This window comes from Ictidomys tridecemlineatus, chromosome 9, assembly GCF_052094955.1.
Source record: "Ictidomys tridecemlineatus isolate mIctTri1 chromosome 9, mIctTri1.hap1, whole genome shotgun sequence".
In the NCBI taxonomy this organism is placed as follows: Eukaryota; Metazoa; Chordata; class Mammalia; order Rodentia; family Sciuridae; genus Ictidomys; species Ictidomys tridecemlineatus.
In genome coordinates this window covers 53,761,444-53,774,199 of record NC_135485.1, presented here as the reverse complement: position 1 = coordinate 53,774,199, position 12,756 = coordinate 53,761,444, and the positions used below count along the sequence as shown (strand labels likewise).

At 35.4% G+C, this 12,756-nt stretch overlaps 1 protein-coding gene across 8 annotated transcripts in view; it reads right to left on the bottom strand.

Moving 5' to 3' along the window:
• Slc4a4 (solute carrier family 4 member 4) overlaps positions 1-12,756 on the bottom strand; it is a 322,941-nt gene that overhangs the window by 62,616 nt on the left and 247,569 nt on the right. For all 8 annotated transcript variants that reach the window (XM_078021397.1, XM_078021393.1, XM_078021394.1 and 5 more), the window contains one exon: positions 2,643-2,713. In XM_078021397.1, coding sequence (XP_077877523.1) covers positions 2,643-2,713 — 71 coding nt within the window. The remainder of the gene's footprint in view (positions 1-2,642; positions 2,714-12,756) is intronic.

Genomic DNA, 12,756 nt, shown 5'->3' with positions numbered 1-12,756 from the left:
TAAGTGAAGTTAGCCATCCCAAAAATCCAAATGCCAAATGTTCTCTTTGATATAAGGAGGCTGATTCATAGTGGGATAGAGAGCGGGAGCATGGGAGGAATAGATGAACTCTAGATAGGGCAGAGGGGTTGGAGGGGAAGGGAGCAGGCATGGGGTTATTAATGATGGTGGAATGTGATGATCATTATTATCCCAAGTACAGGTATGTAGACACCAGTTGGTGTGAATATACTGTATATACAACCAGAGATATGAAAAACTGTGCTCTGTATGTGTAATAAGAATTGTAATGCATTCCACTGTCATATAAATTTTAAAAAAATTAAAAATAATAAATAAATAAAAAGATGGGAGGCAGGGAAGCAGAGCTGAGAGAAATCTCTCTGAGACATTCAACGGAAAGAAGCCTTCTGAAAGGACTAAGGAATCTGCCCTCTGAAGGTTTAGGATAGAGAAATTAGGCAAAGAAATATCTCCCAAGGCTAATAAAGCTGAGGAACAAAACAAGATACACAGCATTCAATGGGACTTTCAGGATGATGGAAATATTCTTTCTCTTGTTTGGATGGTAGCTGCCTCGGGTACACAACTGTTGAAACTCACTTCAATGAATGCTTCAGAACTGTGTACTGTAAGGGATGTCTCAATTTAAATTTTTAAAAAAGAAATCTGATGTTAATACAAATATTAATAATCCTTTCAAGTACTTGCTTAGAAGAGACTTATATCAGAGTTTGAAACGTGGACCCTTCCTGAGATCTAGAAACTGGAAGACAGCAGATCTTAATGCTCCTCATTTAAATACACTATCCATCAGCTATGTGTGGTTTCAATGTTTTTCAGGGACTTTCTTTAAAAAAAAAAAATCATTTGCAGGTTAAAGGGAAATGACAAGTGAGAAATCTACAGGAAAATTGGGTAAGGTGAGATAAAATGAAACGCAATGGTTTCAACAATAAATGGAAATGCTGAAAATCCTGTCTCTTTTTCTAGAGTTCTAGTCTCTGTCTAGAAGCTCAAATGTCCCCTTTTCCTGCTCTTTCCTGCTCTTTCCTGCTCTTTCCTGCTGAAACATACCCCTACCACCAGGAAGAAGAAAACTTGTCTTCATGCTAATGAAGCTGAAGGGAAAAGGCCTTCCCTCCTCTGACAGGATGCTCTCAGGGGGGCCCTGTGAGAGTCAGGCTTGCTGGCCCAGGGGCTGCCTGTCACTTCTACTGCACCTTCTCATCATCAATTACGACTAAAATGGAAAGAAAGAAATGAAGTCCTGATGACTGCGTGTCCTAGGAAAGGTTCAGGGTAGCAGAGCTGCCATGGTCAAGCAAACAGAGGACTCAGCAGTCTATCAAAAGCAGTGGCTTCTAACTTCTTCTCCCTACTAACCTTCTGCGTTATGGAGGTAGAATGGTTTAGTGGTGTGGTCATAATAAAGAGAATAATAACATACCCAACACGGGAAGAGAGATGACTATATGTCAGTCTGCTAAGCACAGCCTATCTATTAATTTGACCTTTATACTACCTGAGAACTATTATCATTACCATGTTACAGATAGATCACTGAGAAGCGTCTACAGCCTGTTAAGTTACGGGCCCTGCATTTGAAACCAGACAGTCTGGCACAAAAAGTCACTCAAAGTCCTTCTACATGAAGCACTATGCAGACCTTGTTTTCTCTGTCTGTCTCTCTCATAAACACACACACACACACACACACACACATAAAATCAAACATGAAAAAATAGAGAGGTAAGGTTTGAAGAAAGTCAGAGAAAACTCTAACAGTGAGGAAAGAAGTCAAGAAGAGAGCCACAGAATATGAAAATAAGAGAGAAATGGGGTCATGTAAGAGTTGCCCAGGAAGGATACAAAACATCATCTCTGAAAGGGATGTTGTGGGCACTCACTCCATAATATCTGCAGAAGTGTTCTGGTCTCCTGAGAGATGGGCACTCTATCAATACAAGGTATTATTCTTTCTGTCTTTAAAACTGAAAGGCTGATATTCTTTGGTAAGTTTCCATATTCAGCATAAAAGGAGCACAATTAGAAGCCTGAAATGGCACTTTCCCCTTTTTCTCCAATATAAAAGTCTCCTTCCAGTGTGTGACCTTCCATGCAAAACAGCTCATTTTTAAAGCTTAGTTCCAGTGCCTTAAAGATCCTTGGTTACAAGCCATGGGAAAGGATACCATGTGATGGAGGCCTTTCTAAGTGACAGGGGAAATGTCCTGCTGCAATCTCCCGTAGTGAAGAGAACACAGCACCATTTGGCCAGTCAGAATTCTTAACCATGCTACAGAGAGAATACCAGGCTCTCTTTTCCACAACTCTCATTTTTCCTTGTGAAAATATTTCAAGGTCACAGTTAATGGAATATAGAAGTTAAATTCTTATGAAGATTCGAAAGCATGTTACAAATAAACTGTGGCTTCAATTTCTTTTCAACAGGAGGAAAAAGGTTAACTAGAGCAAATAAAAGTGTTCTTTTTCAGTCTCTCTACTACCAAGGATTATTAAATGTTCATTCATGTTAGAATTGCAGAATGGGAGATGACATCATATTATGAATATTATTATTACAAAAAGTACACAGAATACGGTCAGCAGACAGCTGGCTTGAAATTTAAGTCACTTACCATGTCAGTGGAAGAAACAGTTGGAAAATCCTCTGGGGCCAGTATGGTATCATTAGATATTGAGATATTAACTGTAAGCAAAGGACAATTGAACAATTTTTTACCATAAAAATAAAACAGAAACAATCTAAAAGCATATTTCATGTCTCTCTTTAAATAAAGTTAGTTATTAAAAATTCTTCAATAACAACAAAAGGATACAATAAATTTTTATTATAACTTCACATTTTATCTAGATAAAATAATCAAAGATTTAAACACATCTGTTGTGTTCTAATCTGATAAGAAACAACATTTAAGAAAATGGAATTAAAATTTGATTCAGTTCAAAAAATATATATATTACTAAAATACACTCAATATATTTTGACTAATGAAAGAAATGATTGTTAATGATTAAGTTGATCACTTGCTTCATGTACAGTAAAAATCTCATAAATTGGATCTTAACTAAATAAGAATAAGTAACTTTTAGAAATTTGGACCACATGTGAGAAAGTATATCATGGCAAATGGTGAAAATAAGCACTAACTAAATAATGTAAATTTAAAAAAAAACAATATTTAATCTAATTTAAAAATTACTATTATAAAATGTGGCATCATTTCTTTATTTAAGATATCACTGAAGAACTTAATTTATTTCTTAAACCAATCCATTTGGAAATATTTTATTCATTTTTCAAAATTTTATGGGTGTGAAAATTAAAACATAATATTTTTATTAAAATGCTTATCAGATAAATCTTTCTCTCTCTCTTTTTAATACCTTTATTTTATTTATTTTTATGTGGTGCTGAGGATCGAACCCAGGGCCTCGCACATGCTAAGCAAGTGCTCTACCACTGAGCCACAACCCTAGTCCCATAAATCTCTCTTCTTGTGAGAAGACATATACTATAAAATAAATTGTAACACAGACTATTCTCTATTTATGGAAATGCAAAATTACAACTATCATTTTTTGTCTTTGGGGACCTCATAGTTGATTTAACATTTGAAATGCAAATTAGCATGGTCCTCACCCCATCCAACCAAAGCCCTTAACCCAACTTTTAGTTTGCCATGTTTCAGATCCTGCTGATGCCAACCTTAAAAGAAAAACACATCAGTGTTTATTTGATGGATGACATTTTAAATATGAGATGGAGGATGGAGGAAGAGAAGAGAATGCCTTGTTTACTACTTTTTCCTAGAATCTAACCAGTCTGGTTCTTAACTAACAAAAAGTCAAAAATATTTGTTTACTATTATTAAAGGAAACTAGAAAGATGAGTCTTTCATAACAATAAATAAATAAATAAATGAGAGCACATAAAGGCAGAAGAAAAAAAAGTAAGGAAAACAAAGTATAGGAGAGAAAAGATTTAATCTAAGTCCAAGTTTTGCTCAACTTTGGAATCCACTCTGATCTTTGAAGGTTCTGCATTGTGAAACTATTAGCCTAAAGGTAAGGATTGTCAGGGTGTTTCCTGTCATAGGCACTCTAGATATTTTCTTACTCTGCTTCTTTATAAATCAGAGAGAATCAAATGGACTAAAGGACACCTGGCCTAAACAATAAAATGAAACAAGAATCTATTCCCAAAAAGTAAAATGTAAGTAAATTATTAGTACTAATAATTTTCATAGGTTTTTTTTACTATTTTGTTCTAAAAAGCTTAATGTTTTATTAAATTACTCCATTTGTTCATTTAGCCTAACAGAAGAAAAAATAGGTCCACATCTGACCACATTGGCCTAGGATCTGACTTCCTTAACAAGACTCCTAAAGCACAAGAAGTAAAATCAAGAATCAATAAATGGTAGATGGGATGGATTCAAATTAAAAAGCTTCTTTTCAGCAAAGGAAACTATTAATAACTTGAGAAGACAGTCTTCAGACTGAGAGGAAATCTTTACCACATGAACCTCTGATAAATCATTAATCTCTAGGATATATAAAGAACTCAAAAAACTTAACACACCCACACACAAAGAACCAAAAACCCCACTAATAGCCCAATCAGTAAATGGGGAAAGGAACTGAACAAGACACTTCTCAGAAGAAGAAATACAATTCATCAACAAATATATGAAAAAGTGTCCAACATCTCTAGCAATTAGAGAAATGCAAATCAAAACTACTCTAAGATTTCATCTCACTTCTGTCAGAATGGCAATCATCAAGAACACAGGCAACAATAAATGTTGGCGAGGATGTGGTAAAAAAGGCACACTCATACCTTGCTGGTGGGACTGCAAATTGGTGCAACCACTATGGAAAGCAGTATGGAGATTCCTCGAAAATTGGGAATGGAACCACCATTTGACCCAACTATCCCACTCCTTGGTTTATACCCAAAGGACTTAAAATCAGCATACTATAATGACGCAGCCACATCAATGTTTATAGCAGCTCAATTCACAATAGCTAGACTATGGAACCAACCTAGCTGTCCCTCAATAGATGAATACATAAAGAAAATGTGATATATACACAATGGAATATTACTCAGCTTTAAAGAAGAGTGAAATTATGGCATTTGTCAGTAAATGGTTGGAGTTGGAGAATATCATACTAAGCGAAATAAACCAGTTCCACAAAACCAAAGGCCAAATGTTTTCTCTAGTATGTGGATGCTAATTCAAAATAAGGTGTGGGGCACTAGGGAAGAATAGCATTACCTTAGATTAGGTAGAAGGAAGTGATGGGAGGGGAGGGGAGGGGATGTGGGGATAGGAAAGATAGTAGAATAAAACAGATATTATTTTTTTTAATATTTTATTTATTTATTTTTAGTTGTAGTTGGACTCAATACCTTTATTTCATTCACTTATTTTTATGTGGTGCTGAGGATCGAACCCAGAGACCCGATCATGCTAGGCAAGCAGCTGTACCACTGAGCCACAATCCCAGCCCCCCAAAAACAGATATTATTACTTTATGTATATATGTGACTTCATGACCAATATGATTCTGCAACATGTACACTCAGAAAAATGAGAAATTATATCCCATCTATGTATGATATATCAAAGTGCATAAATGCATTCTACTGTCATGTATAACTAATTAAAACAAATAAAAATGTTAAAATAAAAATAAAACACCCTAGAATAAGTCATAGGCATAATTTTATACCTGATTTGTATAATAGATGGACTCTGAAGCAAGATTACTTTCCTAGTATTACAGAGTCAATCAGAAGCACAGTTGGTCCAAGACTTCATTCAATATTCATTCTCTTCCTATCCAGTTTCTAATCACAAAAATCAAGATGATTTATGTTGCCAGAGAACTCAAGGAAGGCAGGATAGTACCCGCCTATGTTAGATGATGTGAGTCTGATTCTCTGAGCTTTTGAAGAAACAGCATATGTTAAGTCACAGGCACTACTTAGATGGCATTTGAGAAGTTGCTCTTCCTGAGCTAGATTATTTAATGCAATTTCATCAGCTTCCTGTCATAAGACAGACACTTTTCTACGTTAAAAAAGGGTTAAGAAAATGAATAATGGATAATAAAGGCCAGCAGTGTACTAAAATAAGATTCCAATCTGGACTTTCAGTAATTGCTCTCAAGTTTTGGATGCACATCAATTCTGCTCATTTAGATTCCTTTATATTTTCATTTTCCTCTAAGACAAACTATTAAAGTACACTGGCTATCAAAATCCCAGAAGACCTGCATCTAAAGGACAAGAAAAAGTATATGATATTTTCCCTACTTATTTTAATAAGCAACTGTTTCAAAAGAAACACTTTAAAATAAATATATTAAAAAGCACTTCTGTAAATAAATACTGGCAGGGTGTGGTAGAGTCCATAAATAAGATTAAAAGTAAATTTCTTTAGGCACACAGATGAGAAAAGGATTAATTACAGTTGGGAGCTTGGTCTATAAGAGCCGTTGGTCACCACTTGGATCCAGACTCATGAAGTGTAAATGATTTGGCAACCAACTGTAAAATGATCTATTTATGTGGAATCTGTGATATCCTTGATTAAAATTATGGAAAGGTCAAATGGAAAAGCCAAAATACACTCTGTCTCTATTTGTTCAGTACCGTGGCTTATGAGGTAAAGAATCTCTTTGTTGTAAGAATTTGGCTAATTTAGATTGAACCAAATACTACTATGATGGTCTCATCCCACTTGGTTTCAGGGAGTTTCCACAGGTGGATGGTTTTCTGTTACTTGATTTTTCACTTCCCGTTCTTTCTTCCCACATATAAAATGCCCATGATCCTCAAGAAGCGGGGAATGAATATTGTCAGTAATAAACATTTTAAAGTGTGTCTGTGACTTTCCAACAAAGAAATCAAGCCTGGCTTTAGCTGTGGGACCTGAAAGAGGAAAAAGGAGGTGACATCCACGTGTCAGTGTTGGCACATCTCCCACATAGGGAATATCAGTTGCATTGCTAAAGTTTGACCCTCTTCATCCTCTTTCGGGAACTACCCATAGCTCTTCTGATTTACACATTAGCAAGAACTTTGTTGTGAGGAATATGCACAAGCTCACTCAAAGCCATGAGGTTCAGTATGAACAACAACTAACACAGAGAACAGAACAGTCTCCTTCAGTGGACCAAACATCACAATGTAGAGAAGGGAGTATCAGGCAAACTGGGCTTGGATTTTGGCTTGCCACTTTCTGAAAACAGCACCCTCAAACTCCCTCACCAAATCTTGAGGAAGTTACTTCACTCCTCTCATTTGTGAAACTGGATTTGAAAACACCTACCTCATGAGGTTACTGTGCAAATTAAATACAAAATACAGGCAAAATTGTTAGCACAGTGTCCAGTATCAGATAAGATCTAAATATGAGGTGCTAAGATTACTTCCAGCTCTATGACCCAGAGAAAGAATTTGCTCATGGAAAAAAGTCAGCTACCTCTCAAGGTTTTTGTGATGATTAAATATACACATATAGTCTTATTAAAACACAGTTTACGGGCTGGAGTTGTGGCTCAAAGGTAGAGTGCTCGCCTAGCATGCGTGAGGCACTGGGTTCAATCCTCAGCACCACATAAAATAAAGATATTGTGTCCACCTATAATTTAAAAATAAATATTTTTTTTAAAAAACACAGTTTACTAAAATCCCCTAGTAAAATGCCTGGCATCTGAAGGATATTTATTAAATATTATCCCAATCTGAATATGTACCCTCGACATAGTTTCTTAGGATTATAATAATGTGAAACTGATTAAGCTGATGTAAGCAAGAAAAAGCTTAAGATTATTCTCCACAACAAGAAAATCTTGATGTTTTATCCCATTCTATTTAAGTGGCATCTTAAGGAAATTTAGTAACTGGAAAATAGATGCAGGATGAGACTAAATGCCCTCTTGCTACATGGTCATGTTAAATTTATTTTAGGGTTCTAGATAACTTGAGCACACTAGCATCTCTTGATAAAGTCATGTATTTGTGCTTCAAATTTCTAGGTCAATTTTTTTAAAAAAAAAAGGTGAAAATGGTTTTGGAGAGATAATGAAGTAAATCAAGAAAACTCTGAGAAGCAGCCGCTGGGGAAATAACCTGCCACCTTCTTAGCCGTAAGTTTTACAAAATTAATAGTAAAGTTTTCTTTGCTTTTTCTTGTTTTTACTCCTCATTTGCCTAAATGTTTTTTAGCAGGCTTAATGCTTCAGATTTTCTCTGGGGCTAGGCAAGTTCGAGTTGCATCTTCAAGCCACAGGCACTCTTCACAAGCTTGCCTAGAATGCTATGCTAGAAGTTAGAGAGCTGAGTTACTACGGAGGTCTGAAGCTGGATGTATTTAGCCATTATTGCCATAAAAACACCTCTATACCCACCTAAAGTTATATACTTAGGATGTATTATTCTGGGGAACTTTTTCAAATACTTGTTTTATACAAATTCAAAGCTGGAGAATTTTCCAGGTCTGGTGATAATCCAAATTAATTGCTTTCCTTTTTCTAAGTCCTGCAAGAATTATGCAGAAACTGCTAAAATACAGTCTTAGACAGTAAGAAGAAATGAACATGATGAGCACTTCTAGTATCTATGGTTTTTCTCAATAGACTGTATTACTACGAATGATGAAACATCAGCTATGCGGGTGAAGGATTTTCACAAGTGCAGGCTGGAAGTTTTCAGGACTTGTTACTTCCTGGCTTTACCACTAGTCTATAATTTAATCCAACTTCAGAAAAGGGGAACAACACACAATAAATGAAAAACTGCACATAATATGATATGGTTGATGGAAGATAAATTAGGATGATCTCTTTTTCCTCACTGTCTTTTAATGGGCTTTCTAAATATGAAACACATATTGACTGTAACATTAGACCACAGGGGACCCAACCCAGCCGTTCTTTTTAATGGATATCACATATTGGTGAACTGCACTTATTAGGATAATAGGAAAATTATGGAGAAAGAAATAATATTAGAATTCTACTTTGGTGACAACTGTTTTAGAGCATTTGGAAGCCTTCTCATGCTGTGAATAAAACATGTATAGAAATGGAAGCCATGGCTCCTAGCAGTCAACTGGCTTGGTCTCGTGGTTTCACACAAGGAAAAGGTCATCTTTTCCTCAGACTATAGACAGTGACACACTCAGAGCCTGAGAGAGAATTTCTTCCTCTTAATCACTCATCCATTATTAAGCATGTTCTCCTTGGAACAGTCAACAACGAATCAATAAAATATATTCCCTCTGTTAATAATATAGTGTCTATCCCCTTGAGGCTATTTTTCCTTGCTTTTAGAATTTGTCATTTTTAGCAAAGCATCTTTCTCCCCTGATATAAAAATCAACATCTGGTCAGAAGATTTACTTTGAGCCTTTCTAAAATATTAACATGCCCTTGAGTGTACAGTCAGTTATAACCTTTATACATTAGAAAAGTAAACAGGGATACTGGAGTATAAATTTATTTTTAAAGTCAAGGTCAAGTGAAAATTGGACCTCTGTTTGTTTGGAAATAACAGTATTTTACAAACTATACCTTTCATAAAAAGTAATCTGTATAGACATGTATGCAAGTATTCTACTTCATCACAAGTAGCACAACTTAGAAAGCAATGAAATAGATCCTAAGTAAATATTTGATGACGGGTGAAGGAGAAAGAAAAACAGGCAGGGTAGAAAAGAGAAAATGAGATAGAAGGATGCCCAGGTCTTATTTCCTATTTACAGAACTCTAACATTTATGTTTTTGATTGAATTATACATATGTTTCTTAGAAGAACCAAACACTTTGACTCTATGGTATTAAAAGCCTTTTTCTACATGACTGCATAGCTTACAACACTTCTGTACTTTTGAGATTCAGTTAACTCTTCCCCTGAAATACAGCTTCAAGTATTCCACATTTGTCTACAATAGCACACTGGTGGTTAATTTGTGGGGGAATAAAGTTACAATGGAAGCATAATTAATATCTTTCCCTACACAAATCGTGGAAAAACAACTATAAGATTAAACCAACTGGGGCATCTTGCAGGACAGTGAGAAATATGTCAAAGAACAAATTTTATTCATTGTCTATTAGATGACCAGCAATTTTATATACATTTTACTGTTCACAGTAACCCCTGAGTCCAGGCACAATTACTATATAACTAACATATTATAAAACAAAAAGATTAAGTAATTAGCCTAGCTCAGGATCACACTGCAAGAGAGCATCAGCAATGAAATTCAAACTCAGTTTCCTTTACTGCAAAGCAGATGTTTTTGTCTACTTTATCATACTAACAATTTTATAATGATGAAATGGTATATGGTAAGCTATCCTTCAACTGGATATTTTTTCTTTTTCCTTTTGGCTTTTGAACTATTTTTTTCCTGCATACTTCTGCTATGTAACCACCAAGAACAGGGTGGGAAATATAATATTCACTGCCTCTATTAATTCATAGCTATCCCATTTCCAAGAAAAGGGAATTTTAGCATCAAAATCATGCATCTACCCATGAATATCAACCTTCCTAATCAACTGTCCTTCTTAGATCTTCAGAAAACTTAAATATATGACTTGGGTTACCAAACAATAATTGAGACTAAAAGGAAAGGAGAAAAGGTATGAAGAAATGAAAAGCCCACAAGTGATGAGGTTTTCTAGAAGAGTGAGAACAAGAAAGACCGGGAAGAGGAAAAGAGGAAGACGTGCCTTCACAGAGACAAAAAAAAAAAAAAAAAAAGATGTAATACATTGTGGGCATGAAGACAGTTTTCTTCGTGATTAGTGACCCGTATTTGCATTTCTGTAAAATCACATCTGAGTTTGCAGGATCACAACAACATCAGCGAAGTTGCTGGTTCGTTGTTACATACTGTCCCAGTGTTGAAAAACAAGTCATCCGCCAGCTTAAATATTATTGACTCATTGATTGAATGCTTTTACTAAGAGTGCACGTCGTGATGAAAGGCCAGTCTTTTGTTGTTTTTAGAATACTTTCTTGAGCTGTATGTGCAACTGTATTGTTCTCTCACAGGCATTTTTCAGTTTGCTGTTGAGAAGTACTGAATATATGATAGATCTCTACAACTTGCTACTCAAACTATGAAGGTTATGAGGAAGTATTTGATTGTCTAACAGTATTGAGGTTATGAAGGAAATACACAAACATTAATATTATAGTGGTTTTGTAAAACATGAGATTGTTATAAAACTATGACTTTTTCCATAGATCAATAGTGAAAAATCCATAGATTTTTTTTTTAAATCCCTCCTGTTCATATACACATCTTTTGTGAGTGCCACTCATCTGGACCACTCTAGAAAGAAGTGGTGCAGACAACCATCTGATTGCAGAATGGGCCAACTGCCCAACAACGTATACTTAAAAAGAAAAATGATGAGGACAGGTTTGTCATTCAGACCAAAATACTAACCCTAAATTTTAATGAATAATAACAGCAATAATAATGCAACTAACAGTTAACTACTTATTACATGTTAAAAAATAGCATAATCACTTTAACTATATTCTCTTCTTTTTTATCTCTGAAACAATTCTATAAGGTATGTACTATTGTTAACCCCATTTTACAGATGAGGGAGGTGAGGCTACGCTAACTTGGAGAAAGGAACTTGCCCAATGACACACATTTGGCATTAGCCAACCTGGGACATGCAATAAGATTTTCTGACTTCAAAGCACTGCTATGCTGTTTTACTGGTACCACCTAGAGAGAGCAGGAATTGTCAGAGTCCTTCTGAAATGACTCCATAGTTATTTAGGACACATGTTTTACACAACCCGGGGAAAACAAGTCAAAGGAAAAACTACTACTTTTGAAGCCTGTACTTGCCAGGCATGTGGAAAATGGTTCAGCCCTCAGTCTCTCCTTTTCAACAATACAAAGATCCTTCCTGAAAAGGAAATTACATGGAAAATCTTTGTTTTTTTTTTTTTTTAACAAAATGAACACACTCTGATATGTCTTTGTTGGTTTCATATTATCTTCTTTGCCAGCATCCAATTGAAACAATGAATATATAAGTTTCCATTAGCCTCAGGTACCCATGGGGCTGCCATTAGGCATATCTTTTGTGTGTGACAGGTGTGCTGACGAAGCCCTTTGTGAGCACCTCAAACCACAGCAGCTGAGTGGTAATTTTTTCCTTTAGGAAATTTTGGAGGATGATTACTCAGACCTACCTAACAAGTTGTAGACTTTTTAAAAAATAAATAAGTATACAGATGTGTATAAATAGAAATAAATAACTGAATCCTTTTTGAACTTTCCCAAGTTCAAAAATCCCATAACTAACTGTTCCTGTGAATTCAATATTTTGAATGTGCAGACCTCCCTGAGAGTCCATGCTGAGTGGCTACAGGGGGGTTCACCCCACTTTTTTTTCAGGAAGAGCTCCACATAGTTGTTTCCTTGGGGAGCATATTCAATTGATTTCTGACAATATCAGCCATGCCATCCAGTTCTAAGCACTTTTTAAATGATGATATATTTCAGATCAGGTTACATCTTAGCACTATTAATCTGACACAACCTCCCACAAGCCATAAAAATTTTAGTAGCATCTTATTTATCTTTTACATTCAAAAGCATTTTGACTCTGATCCATAATAATACAACCATGTGTTTTTTACTATAAATATGAAAAGGTTTTCTCTCAGAA